General features: G+C 46.9%; 1 protein-coding gene across 1 annotated transcript in view; it reads right to left on the bottom strand.

Moving 5' to 3' along the window:
- Positions 1 to 485: 485 nt before the first annotated feature.
- malt2 (MALT paracaspase 2) overlaps positions 486 to 14,065 on the bottom strand; it is a 98,539-nt gene continuing 84,959 nt past the window's right edge. The window contains exons 13-16 of the mRNA XM_070860868.1: positions 4,746 to 4,895; positions 3,195 to 3,352; positions 1,971 to 2,105; positions 486 to 1,063 (exon numbers count right to left, since the gene is read on the bottom strand). Coding sequence (XP_070716969.1) covers positions 527 to 1,063; positions 1,971 to 2,105; positions 3,195 to 3,352; positions 4,746 to 4,895 — 980 coding nt within the window. The 3' untranslated portion in view covers positions 486 to 526. The remainder of the gene's footprint in view (positions 1,064 to 1,970; positions 2,106 to 3,194; positions 3,353 to 4,745; positions 4,896 to 14,065) is intronic.

Genomic DNA, 14,065 nt, shown 5'->3' with positions numbered 1-14,065 from the left:
AATCACATGTATTTTGTCATAATTCTCTTTTAATCATTTGTTTTGTTAAATGTCCCTGACGCACAAGGATACCAACATCCCACGATATCAGAACTGATGCATGTCAAGGCCTAATGAGCAGTTGAAGGGAAATTTTACACCCTGTAACGTTCACAAAGCAATAAACTGAGAAGTGGCCTAGCAGTACACAGAAAGATCAGCCATGTTTGTTCTGGTGTTGATTGACATGTGAATCTGCAAGTTGCATGGGATGGATGTAGTCAGTGCTTCAGTGGTGTTTTGTAAGGCTTGCTTGACATTGCTAGACTGGCCCACCTGGTAACAATAGGAATGTCCATCTCTTTATCTCCGATGGAGCATGGCTGTCGGATCCTGAGGAAGGGTATCCCAGGAAAAGACAATGGGCTGAGAGTTGGGACGGACTGGATAAAACTGGAAAGTGGTAAGCTGCCAAGTCTCACAAAAAAATTAATTTTGTCCTCAATGTCTCCCTCAATGTGGGTTCCACAATCAGTCTCCAGTCTAATTAATATGTGTAAAAGTCTTTCTTTTGCACATTGGTACGAGGTTCTGCAGCATCGCAAGGATTGTCTCTCCTGATGCCCATTGTGTGCATAGAGTGTCTTGACCATTGGGAGGGTCTCAGAGACTTAAACTGAGCAGTAATCCCCTCAACGGACTCGGTGGCCATCAGCCCAGTCATAGCTCCCGCTGACACTCTGCCCTGTCGATCCTGGGCACTGTAGTACAGGTTGGTGGTGTTGTTTTTGTATCCGTGTAAATTAGTGTAACCCTCAAAGTTGTTCAGACTATTGGAGGTCTGTAAAGAGGACGGTAGAGAGGAATAAGTGAGGCTTGAGTCGCGGATCAACATCTGTGAAGGTTCACTTGAGGAACTTCGCAATGAGCCGTAAACTGAGAAGTAGTCACTCTGGTGCTCAGATTCATGCAGGTTGAGTTTAGAGACAAGGGGCTTTCCAATACTGACCACTTTCTTCTCCTCTATGGAATCCTCCATTTGTTCATAATGATACTGCAGACAGATGGAAAAGCTCAGCTCCTTCTAATAACATAACATAACATAACATAACGGGGAGACAAAAAGCAGAAAATCAAGTTATTTATATGATCTTGTCCCCAATTTCCTCCCTCCTCCTCCTTGTTGGAGTTTAGTTCTACCGTCCAGTACCTCATCCAAGCTGCCATTCTTAGTGTGTACACGCCTAGACAGCGAGTGTCATTGGGCTAATTGGCCTCGCCCACACCCAACAACACACCCAACACCACACACACACACACACACACACACACACACAGACTTTCTGGGAAGGGTCATTGGGCAGTGTCAGGAGCAGGAATCCTCACTGATTATATTCCCCACCATAACTCAAGGACACCAAGTTCAATTGTGACACAACAACTGAGGTCAGCTAACTCAGCATGGACTAGAGATCAAAAGTGGGAGCTTCCAGATTAATATTACACTGGTGCAGTTATTTACTGAACCAATAGGGAGCTGTAAAGTTACTGGTTTTATAGTAAGCCAATGTGTCAGCTTGGCTCAGCTGATAGCAGTCTTGCCTCCGAGTCAGAAGGTCAAGGGTTCACTCCAGGATTTAACACATAATCTTGGCTGACACACCAGTGCAATACTAAGGGAATGCTGTCCGTTGGATGAGATGTTATACTGATGTTCCGTCTGCTGGTTCAAGTGGACATTAAAGATCCCAAGGGACTGTTTGAAGAAGAGCATGGGGTTCTCCTAGTAGTCCTGGTCAACACTCCTCCCTCAGCCAAATCTTACTCATCTCATTGCTGTTTGTGGGACATTGCTGTGCACAAAATGGCTGGTGCATTCACCGACATAACATACTGCCCAAGGTAGTGCCTTGTGGGGCATCTTGCTGCTGTAAAAATGCAAGCTAGTAGTTTAGGAGGTGTTGTGATGGATTTGGGGAATGTGTGCTCACCCGTAGCTTCTGCAGGCCACTAAGCCTGGTGTAGAGACACTGATCTGGAAAGTCAAAGCTCCTGATGGTGAAGAGGAAGCTGCCTGTCTCCTCAGGACAGCCTTTGTTTGTACGCTTGAGGTCCACATCCAGGTCCTATGATTCAGATAGTTAAAGAGGAAAGTCATTTAAAGCAGCAGAATTTTGCCTTAAACGTGATCATCCCACCGGCGTAGCCACACACACTGGAACATACCAGATTGACCCCTCCTCCCTTGAGCGCACTGACTCTCTTGCTGGGGTGTGGTTGGCTGCCTTACACTACCTTACACGGCCAATCTTCATGACAACATTTTCCAGCAGGGGTCACTGGATAGCAATAAGGAGCAGGACGCCTGGTTCACTTTCCCCCTGCTTAATCCAGAAGCACTGAAGCCAATTGTAATCTCCTCCAGCAGCTACCTCAGCACAGACCAAGGAACAATCCTGGATGTTCTGATCTGTGTGACTTGGTGCTATTTACCCGTTAGGCTACTGGGAGAGCAAGAAAAGTGCAAGATGCTAACTGGAGTTTTCCGTCTCCAAGAATGACAAGAGCCTGGGGTAAATGTTCCGACTAGCTCAGTCCCTCTGTGCCACACTGGTGCCGGTGTGGAGTGGACCTGGAGATCAGTAGTGGCAGCTAGGAAATACTGCACACACATGACGTTTGTACGCATGCTGGTGGTCACAAATCGCAAACGCAACTTGATGACTCTGGGCATGGACTCCTTCCTCCCTCACCGATACTGGGGCAAAGCCCATACTTGGGCACACCGCAGCCAGCCAGATATCTCTCTTTGATTTTGGCTGCACCTTGCCCCCTCCCCAGAGGTGGTGCCCCCAACCTCGAAAGACACCAATGTAATGTAAATGGGGATCGTTCTACACCGTCCCTGTGAAAATCCCATCACAATTGTGTGGTGCATTTATACCCCACAAGTTCAGTATCAGAGCAAAGCTTGGCATCGATGCTAAACTTGTAGCTTACATTGGGTGTGAAGGCCCAAACTGACTGCGAAGCAAAGTGGAGCAAGACTCCCTCCTCCTGGAGTCTGCCTCCGCTTCGCTCTGGGCTCAGGCCGCATTTACACTATTACTGCCGCATCAGTGAGAAACAAAACCATTTCACACCGACATTTCGGTTGTAGTGTGAATGATCCCTAAAAAGAAGAATGCTGATGAGTCTTCGGTGTTGTTCCTTACCTCTGAAAAATCAGTCAGCCTGGCTTCACACTTAGTGATGACCCTCGGCGTCTGCACTATCTGGGTGTACATAATCATAATGTTTGAAAACTCAGCGGCAAATCCCAGGCGCACCACGGCTCCACATTCAAAATGGACGTACCTGCTCTCTGGAAGAGCTAGAAAGAACAGACCCGTTGGACAGTGTGAGCATTCTGATCTCATGTAGAGGACTTCACATCTGCTAAACATCCCATCCCTGTCTACACACCCCCTGCCCGGCCAACATCGAGACTGATCACATCATCCCCGACTCCATCTGTTTCTTTCCCAGAACCTGAAAACTGTAGAACTCCTCACCTGTCTCAGTCTTTCTTTCTACATTCTGCAACAGGGAGTGTCCTCCTGTGCATTCCTGGGATCCGTGCAATGGAGTCTCAGGGGCCACATATTAATGTTCTCATTAATTGGCATACGTCAGAAGTTCCTGATGTTCTGATTTAGGATGTATCCACCAATGAGGCAACAGCATTAAGACCAGCTCTTTCCAAAGCTCCAGGCCCACAAAGTTCAAAAGGAACAAACTTTTGAATAAGAACTATAAGCATGAATAGGACTGAGTTACCTGGGCTTAGAGGGCTGAACTCCTCGGGTTCAAGGGCTGCACGTAGGCCCAGGGTCAGGTTCAGAATCCCCTCATCAGGCCATTAAAACCCAAGCTTGGTGCCACTCTTCCTGTATCACGACTCCTCCTCTTCCATTCACTTCACTCTTGGTGTGAAAGTTCCCTCCGATTTCCCTTCTTACTCCGAGCCTCGTTGTCCTCTGGGTTTGTGAACCCTTCCCCACAGCAAACAATCTGCCTCGATCAATAATCCCTCCTGAACCGTGAAAACTTCACCCCAAATTTCCCTTTTTCCAAACGACAAACCCAACTTCCTGAATCTTTCCTGAATTCCTACTTCCTGGAACCAACTTCCCCGTCCCCTCTCGCAAGGTGAGTTATTTCCTTTTCACCATTCAGTTCCTGGGTTTGGTAAAACAATGGTTGGCATTAGGAGGCTGCACCATTTAGACACCAATAACTGGTTTTCTTCTAATGTTTCTGGGAGCCTGTGGCTCAGGTTTAAAATGCACCACCCATGTGTGGTACTGAGCCACATGGAAGAGGACAGTTGCACATTCGATTCGCGCTCTGTGCCGAGTTAGCTGAATTCTGCTGGGGGAGGCAGTAGGGGCACCCTGGGTTAGGGAGGAGGAAGTCCATCAGGGCTCAGGCCTTGTGTGGACAGCATCGAGTATGGCTGTGATACCCTTCAAATAGCCTGCTGACACTTACCGTTAGGGTCCCAGGTGAACAATAGCCACTTGCGCAAGACACAAGAGCAAACTTGCTCTTTAAGGTACCTACCCCCAGCAGAGACATTCAGATCGGGAAAGACGGTGGAAATTGATGAAATGAGTGCCAAACCCGAGAGAATTACTCGCCCCTTCTATGAGGCGTTCAGTTCTATGGACAGCTAAACACGCAACACAAATTGGAGCATTAAAGGAGTGAGCACTCTCTCTTACCATGGGCTTTGGCCCACTGCAGGTTCCTGGCCGAATATGCATCATGATAGTTGAGTAGGTTAATTTTATCTGTCAATGACCGTCTTTCCGACAGGCTGCTCCGGATCTCCAAAGCTTGCCTTCCCCTTGTAAGCTCGCACTTCCCCATATCTGAAATCACAAGAGGGAAAGAGACTGTGTGGGACAAAGAATTGTTTTTCTTAACTCTCATTTATGCAGCTTGTTGGCCTTCTTAACTGTGCATCTAACATTCCCTCTCAGCTGGAATGGAGCGGGCATGCACTTAAAATGCAGCGCCTCCAATTGCCACTCAGTTTCCGCTGAGTGGGAATTCAGATGAATATGTGGCTTGAGGAGTGGTGCACAAGGGAAGAATTAAAATTCCTGGGACATTGGAACTGGTTCTGGGGGAGGTGGGACCAGTACAAACCGGACGGTCTGCACCTGGGCAGGACCGGAACCAATGTCCTAGGGGGAGTGTATGCTAGTGCTGTTGGGGAGGAGTTAAACTAATATGGCAGGGGGATGGGAATCTATGCAGGGAGACAGGAGGAAGTAGAATGGGGGCAGAAGCAAAAGATAGAAAGAAGAAAAGTAAAAGTGGAGGGCTAGAGAAACCCAAGGCAAAAAGTAAAAAGGGCCACATTACAGCAAAATTCTAAAGCGGCAAAGTGTGTTAGAAAGACAAGCCTGAAGGCTCTGTGCCTCAATGCAAGGAGTATTCGGAATAAAGTGGACGAATTAACTGCGCAGATAACAGTTAACGGGTATGATGTAATTGGCATCGCGGAGACATGGCTCCAGGGTGACCAAGGCTGGGAACTCAACATCCAGGGGTATTCAACATTCAGGAAGGATAGACAGAAAGGAAAAGGAGGCAGGGTGGCATTTCTGGTTAAAGAGGAAATTAATGCAATAGTAAGAAAGGACATTAGCCTGGATGATGTGGAATCGGTATGGGTGGAGCTACGGAATACCAAGGGGCAGAAAACACTAGTGGGAGTTGTGTACAGACCACCAAACAGTAGTAGTAAGGTTGGGGACAGCATCGAACAAGAAATTAGGGATGCATGCAATAAAGGTACAGCAGTTATCATGGGTGACTTTAATCTACATATAGATTGGGCTAACCAAACTGGTAGCAATGCGGTGGAGGTGGATTTCCTGGAGTGTATTAGGGATGGTTTTCTACACCAATATGTCGAGGAACCAACTAGGGAGCTGGCCATCCTAGACTGGGTGATGTGTAATGAGAAAGGACTAATTAGCAATCTTGTTGTGCGAGGCCCCTTGGGGAAGAGTGACCATAATCTGGTAGAATTCTTTATTAAGATGGAGAGTGATACAGTTAATTCAGAAACTAGGGTCCTGAAATTAAGGAAAGGTAACTTCGATGGTTTGAGGCATGAATTGGCTAGAATAGACTGGCAAATGATACTTAAAGGGTTGACAGTGGATAGGCAATGGCAAACATTTAAAGATCATATGGATGAACTTCAGCAATTGTACATTCCTGTCTGGAGTAAAAATAAAACGGGGAAGGTGGCTCAACCATGGCTAACAAGGGAAATTAAGGATAGTGTTAAATCCAAGGAAGAGGCATATAAATTGACCAGAAAAAGCAAGAAACCTGAGGACTGGGAGAAATTTAGAATTCAGCAGAGGAGGACAAAGGGTTTAATTAAGAGGGGGAAAACAGAGTACGAGAAGAAGCTTGCCGGGAATATAAAAACTGATTGCAAAAGCTTCTATAGATATGTGAAGAGAAAAAGATTAATGAAGACAAACGTAGGTCCCTTGCAGTTGGATTCAGGTGAATTTATAATGGGGAACAAAGAAATGGCAGACCAATTGAACAAATTCTTTGGTCCTGTCTTCACGATGGAAGACACAAATAACCTTCTGGAAATACTAGGGGACCGAGTGTCCAGTGAGAGGAGGAACTGTAGGATATCCTTATTAGGCGGGAAATTGTGTTCGGGAAATTGATGGGATTGAAGGCCAATAAATCCCCAGGGCCTGATAGTCTGTATCCGAGAGTACTTAAGTAAGTAGCCCTAGAAATAGTGGATGCATTGGTGATCATTTTCCAACAGTCTATCGAAACTGGATCAGTTCCTATGGACTGGAGGGTAGCTAATGTAACACCACTTTTTAAAAAGGGAGGGAGAGAGAAAGCGGTAATTATAGACCGGTTAGTCTGACATCAGTAATGGGGAAAATGTTGGAATCAATTATTAAGGATGAAATAGCAGCGCATTTGGAAAGCAGTGACAGGATCGGTCCAAGTCAGCATGGATTTATGAAGGGGAAATCATGCTTGACAAATCTTCTGGAATTTTTTGAGGCTGTAACTAGTAGAGTGGACAAGGGAGAACCAGTGGGTGTGGTGTATTTGGACTTTCAAAAGGCTTTTGACAAGGTCCCACACAAGAGATTGGTGTGCAAAATCAAAGCACATGGTATTGGGGGTAATATACTGATGTGGATAGAGAACTGGTTGGCAGATAGGAAGCAGAGAGTCGGGATAAATGGGTCCTTTTCAGAATGGCAGGCAGTGACTATTGGAGTGCTGCAGAGCTCAGTGCTGGGACCCCAGCTCTTTACAATATACATCAATGATTTGGATGAAGGAATTGAGTGTAATATCTCCAAGTTTGCAGATGACACTAAACTGGGTGGCGGTGTGAGCTGTGAGAGCTGTGAGAGGGACGCAAAGAGGCTGCAGGGTGACTTAGACAGCTTAGGTGAGTGGGCAAATGCATGGCAGATGCAGTATAATGTGGATAAATGTGAGGTTATCCACTTTGGGGGCAAAAACACGAAGACAGAATATTAACTGAATGGCGGCAGATTAGGAAAAGGGGAGGTGCAATGAGACCTGGGTGTCATGGTTTATCAGTCATTGAAAGTTGGCATGCAGGTACAGCAGGCAGTAAAGAAGGCAAATGGTATGTTGACCTTCATAGCTGGGGGATTTGAGTATAGGAGCAGGGAGGTCTTACTGCAGTTGTACAGGGCCTTGGTGAGGCCTCACCTGGAATATTGTGTTCAGTTTTTGTCTCCTAATCTGAGGAAGGACGTTCTTGCTATTGAGGGAGTGCAGCGAAGGTTCACCAGACTGATTCCCGGGATGGCTGGACTGACATATGAGGAGAGACTGGATCAACTGGGCCTTTATACAATGGAGTTTAGAAGGATGAGAGGGGATCTCATAGAAACATATAATATTCTGATGGGACGGGACAGGTTCGATGCAGGTAGAATGTTCCCGATGTTGGGGAAGTCCAGAACCAGGGGACACAGTCTTAGGATAAGGGGTAGGCCATTTAGGACTGAGATGAGGAGAAACTTCTTCACTCAGAGAGTTGTTAACCTGTGGAATTCCCTGCCGCAGAGAGTTGTTGATGCCAGTTCATTGGATATATTCAAGAGGGAGTTAGATAGGCCCTTATGGCTAAGGGGATCAAGGGGTATGGAGAGAAAGGAGGAAAGGGGTACTTAGGGAATGATCAGCCATGATCTTATTGAATGGTGGTGCAGGCTCAAAGGGCCGAATGGCCTATTCCTACACTTATTTTCTATGTTTCTATGATTCCCCATTGCAACGCCGTGAGTTTTGGCGAGAGCCTCAAATCATCGTCACATGGCATGCACGGGCCACCAATGGCATTTTAACCCGCTCCTGAGTGAATGGTTGCAACAACAACTTGCATTTATATAGTGCATTTTTATAGTCCCAAGGCACTTCACAGATGCGTATCAAACAAAGTTTGACATACATAACGTACATAAGAATTAGGAACAGTAGTAGGCCATCTAGCCCCTCGAGCCTGCTCCGCCACTCAAGATCATGGCTGATCTGGCCGTGGACTCAGCTCCACTTACCCGCCCGCTCCCCATAACCCTTAATTCCCTTATTGGTTAAAAATCTATCTATCTGTGATTTGAATACATTCAATGAGCTAGCCTCAACTGCTTCCCTGGGCAGAGAATTTCACAGATTCACAACCCTCTGGGAGAAGAAATTCCTTCTCAACTCGGTTTTAAATTGGCTCCCCCATATTTTGAGGCTGTGCCCCCTAGTTCTAGTCTCCCTGACCAGTGGAAACAACCTCTCTGCCTCTATCTTGTCTATCCCTTTCATTATTTTAATGTTTCTATAAGATCACCCCTCATCCTTCTGAACTCCAACGAGTAAAGACCCAGTCTACTCAATCTATTATCATAAGGTAACCCCCTCATCTCCAGAATCAGCCTAGTGAATCGTCCCTGTACCTCCTCCAAAGCTAGTATATCCTTCCTTAAGTAAGGTGACCAAAACTGCACGCAGTACTCCAGGTGCGGCCTCACCAATACCCTATACAGTTGCAGCAGGACCTCCCTGCCTTTGTACTCTATCCCTCTCGCAATGAAGGCCAACATTCCATTCGCCTTCCTGATTACCTACAAACTAACTTTTTGGGGTTCATGCACAAGGACCCCCAGGTCCCTCTGCACCGCAGCATGTTGTAATTTCTCCCCATTCAAATAATATTCCCTTTTACTGTTTTTTTTTCCAAGGTGGATGACCTCACATTTTCCGACATTGTATTCCATCTGCTTAGCCCATTCGCTTAACCCATCTAAATCTCTTTGCAGCCTCTCTGTGTCCTCTACACAACCCGCTTTCCCACTAATCTTTGTGTCATCTGCAAATTTTGTTACACTACACTCTGTCCCCCTCTTCCAGGTCATCTATGTATATTGTAAACAGTTGTGGTCCCAGCACCGATCCCTGTGGCACACCACTAACCACCGATTTCCAACCCGAAAAGGACCCATTTATCCCGACTCTCTGCTTTCTGTTCACCAGCCAATTCTCGATCCATGCTAATACATTTCCTCTGACTCCGCATACCTTTATCTTCTGCAGTAATCTTTTGTGTGGCACCTTATTGAATGCCTTTTGGAAATCTAAATACTCCACATCCATCGGTACACTTCTATCCACCATGCTCGTTATATCCTCAAAGAATTCCAGTAAATTAGTTAAACATGATTTCCCCTTCATGAATCCATGTTGCGTCTACTTGATTGCACTATTCCTAGCTAGATGTCCCGCTATTCATTCTTCAAGCATTTTCCCCACTACAGATGTTAAAGTAACCGGCCTATAGTTACTTGCCTTTTGTCTGCCCCCTTTTTTAAACAGAGGCGTTACATTAGCTGCTTTCCAATCCAATGGTACCTCCCCACATGAGATATTAGGTGAGATGAAAGAGGTAGGTTTTAAGCAACATCTTAAAGGTGAAGAGAGAAGTAAAAGAGGTGGAAAGGTTTAGGGAATTCCAGAGCTTAGGGTCAGACAGCTGAAGGAACGGCCACCGATGGTGGAGCAATTAAAATCGGGAACACGTAAGAGGCCAGAATTGGAAGTGCAGAGATCTTGGAGGGTTGTAGGGGTAGAGGAGGTTACAGAGATAGGGAGGGGCGAGGCCATGGAGGGATCTGAAAACAAGGATGAGAACTTTAAAATTGAGGCGTTGTCAGACCGGGTGACAATGTAGATCAGCGAGCACTGAACGAGACTTGGTGCAAGTTAGGATACGGGCACCAGAGTTTTGGATGAGCTCAAGTTCATGTAGGATGAAAGATGGGAGACCGGCCAGGAGTGCATTGGAATAGTCAAGTCTAGAGGTAACAAAGCTAGTGATGAGGGTTTCAGCAGCTGATGAGCTGAGGGAGGGGGTGGAGTTTGATGATGTTACAGAGCTGGAAGTAGGGAGGCTTCAGTGATGAAGTGGATATGTGGTCGGAAACTCATCTCAGTAAGCAAGGCCACTGAAGGTTAAGTGAATAAACTTTCCTTACTAGGACCCGGATGAGCAGAAGTGCCCCTCCTGCCACGAGTTCCCTTCCCTCCAGCACACAAGACCATTGCAACATGTCTTCTCTCCCAGACATCTCTTGGTGCCTGATCTTTGTCGCCCGCCCACAGGCCAACTCACATTTTCTGCCCAAAATAGACAAGCAGCACTCAAATGAGGCCTGGCAGTTACAATCTGCCGAGCCTCCGACTCAAACTTCTGGGCGGGAATGTTGTCTGTTCCCACCAACTTCCTGCCCAGACTCTTTAGTCACCTCACACATTGTTCCCCAAGGCAGGCAGGCGAGGCCTGAACTCCTACGCCTCTCCTACTGGGAGACATGGGAATGTGTGACATAAGCCATTTCCCTCTATAACTCCTTATCCAGAGGAGTGCCCTAGAAATGACCTCGCTAAGATCTGGAACTCCTGGTGTGGGAATCTCAAACTCATGGCCCATCTCTCACCGGAGCAGTGAGTTTAGAAATATTTGCAATTTCATTGTCTTTTCCTCATAATGCACAGTTTTGGACAATGTTCTTCTGTCTCTAGGGCACAAGATGAGTTCCGATAAAGAAGACCCAAGACCTTTTGATCCCATCCTTTTACAATATCAACCCGACCACCTTCCCGGATCAAGCTCTTTCGGAAATGACACCAGTGCCCCAGCTTCACCCCCTTTCCTGGTAACTCCATTCCAGCCGTGTAAAGAAAGATTTCCTAGTAGCTGTCCTAAATTTACCCCTGATAGCTCTGACCCTGAAGCCTCATGTCCTGCTGCCCCAGGGTTAGGGTCGCCAACCCTTCCGGATTGTCCTGGTCTCCGGGAGTTAAAGATTAATTGTCTGGACACTGCTGAGAGCAATCTGGGAGAAAATCACTGGGGCATTCAATACATTGCAAGTAGTTTTCTTTTAGCACTGTTGTTTATATTTATATATGAAAAGGGGCAAAAGGCTGTCTGACTGGGCTGGGTGGTTCGGGCGAGAGGTCATGTGATAAAACCTCCAGGGATACGTCCAACCAATGTTGGCAACCCTACCTGAGGTACCCGACGGTATTGTCCCCGGTTTACTTTCTGAATCCCATTAAGTATCTGTATACTCTCTGAGCCATCTCTTTGAGGCTGAAGAGTCTCAGCTGATCAAACCTTTGCTTATAGCTCATCGTTCCGACACTGGCAAATTGCACAGAGTACAATGCCAAGACTATACCTCTTCCACAATACCCCTATCCTCGTAGCTGTGCCCGTTCCACAATACTTATGCACATTCCCCGATACCTGTGCCCCCTCAGTCTGTGCCCCCTCCCCAGTTCTGTGCCCCCCCTCCCCAGTCTATGTTCCTTCCCCAATACTATACCACTGTATGTATTGGTTGGCAGGAAGTTTACAACCCTGAAACAAAGATGGAGCAGGTTTATTTACATATGTGGTACAATACTTCACCTAGTGGGAAAGGGAGGGATTTTGTCAATAAATACATGCACAGAAGTTACAAAATGGAAATAGGCCATTCGGCCCAACGAGCGTGTGTTGGTATTTACCCTCCATACGAACAGATAGTTCGAATCAACTTTACTCCCCCTGTTCCCATATCCCTTCAACCCCTTTTCCTTCATCTACGTTTTCACTTCACCAGTGTCAGCTGTGGCTCAGTGGGTAGCACCCTTGCCTCTGGGTCAGAAAGTTGTGGGTTCAAGTCCCAATCCAGAGACTTGAGCACAAAAATCTAGGCTGCCACTCCAGTGCAGTGCTGAGGGAGTGCTGCACTGTCGGAGGTGCCGTCTTTCGAATGAGACGTTAAATGGCGGTTCCGTCTGCTCTGTCAGGTGGACGTTAAAGATCCCATGGCACTATTTCAAAGAAGAGCAGGGGAGTTATCCCCGGTGTTCTGGCCAATATTTATCCCTCAATCAACATCACTAATAGATTTGGTTATTATCACATTGCTGTTTGTGGTACCTTGCTGTGCACACATTGGCTGCCAGGTTTCCTACATTCCAACAGTGTCTACACTTTAAAAGTACTTCATTGGCTGTAAAGTGCTTTGGGATATGTGGTGGTTGTGAAAAGGCTCTATATAAATGCAAGTCTTTCTCTTCTTTTTAAAGGGGAAAGACATGTCGATATTTAAGGGACATTTCCAGAATTAGTCCAAATTGAAGTTAAACTGAACCAGTACTAGAGCAATGGAAGATTGCATAATGGGAATGAGGGGAATAGGAATTATTTCAAGTAGAGGGTAAGGATAGAGGGAGAGGGGCTCTGCAGGTTTGGAGGGAGGAGGAGGAGACAGACTACATGAAAGAGCTGCACCCTTTCCAAAATGGCTCACTGGGCCTGTTCAGCAGTGTTAGCTACAAGCACCGTCACCTCAAGGGGAAATCTGGGGCCAAGCCCTTAGCAACCGGGCAGGATAGGGTCGCCAGCTCTGGTTGCATGTATTCCTGGAGGTTTCATCATGTGACCTCCCGCCTCCGACCGCTCTGCGCAGTCAGCCAGCTTTTCCTCCCAATTCCAATATTTCTATAACTAATAAACAGAAGTATTCAAGAAAATGAAAAAAGGAGTGAGAAGGGAAGGGCTAGGCCAGGAGTAAGAATTGGGAGGGACAGGGCAGGAGTGGGAAGGGGAGGAACAGGGCAGGAGTGAGAATTGGGAGAGACAGGAGCGAAAAGGGAAGGGGCAGGAGCGAGAAGGGAAGGGCTAGGCCAGAAATGAGAAGGGAGGGACAGGGCAGTTGTGAGAAAGGGAAGGGCAGGGCAGGAGTGGAAAGGGGAGGGGCAGGGCAGGAGTGGAAAGGGGAGGGGCAGGGCAGGAGTGGAAAGGGGAGGGGCAGGGCAGGAGTGGAAAGGGGAGGGGCAGGGCAGGAGTGGGAAGCGGAGGACAGGGCAGGAGCGAGAAGGGAAAGGAGAGGATCAAGCTTAGAGAATAGTGGAAAAAGCGAACACTGCCATATGATCCCTTGGCCCTAGGGTCAATTCCAGCCCATTATAATGGGATCAAAGTCTCCCCTGCCTGTTGGCTGCTAGGGTCCTAAAGGAAATGAGTTTTGTAGTCTTGATCCAGTCCTTCGTGGGCGAGGGCTAAATAGTCAGTCTTCCTGATTGCGGCCACAGGATTGCTGGTGTGCAAAATGGATAAAGTCACACTAGGGGGCACTTTTGAGACTGAGACCCATTGTTTGGGACAGTGCAGAGGGAGCTCTCCTCTGTACCTAACCAATGCAGACTGATAAGTTTTGATGAATACAAAATTCACAAAAAAAGAGTTAAAGAAATCTTTATACTGGAATTGCAGAAACGAGGGTAATTCAGGGAGGTGAAGCTGAGGGGAGAGAGACTAAAGAGAAGGGGAGAGAGAAAGACAGGGAGAGGGAGAGGCACTTAAAACTGTGACTAACAAGAGAAGTTAAAAGAAGTGGCTTATAATGTTGCCTAAAAGAGCAGCAAGCCTGAGGTTTGGGAGGAT

This window comes from Pristiophorus japonicus, chromosome 18 (genome assembly GCF_044704955.1).
Source record: "Pristiophorus japonicus isolate sPriJap1 chromosome 18, sPriJap1.hap1, whole genome shotgun sequence".
Taxonomy (NCBI): domain Eukaryota; kingdom Metazoa; phylum Chordata; class Chondrichthyes; family Pristiophoridae; genus Pristiophorus; species Pristiophorus japonicus.
Note: the sequence above shows the minus strand (reverse complement) of the source record. Positions and strands in the feature narration are given on the sequence as shown.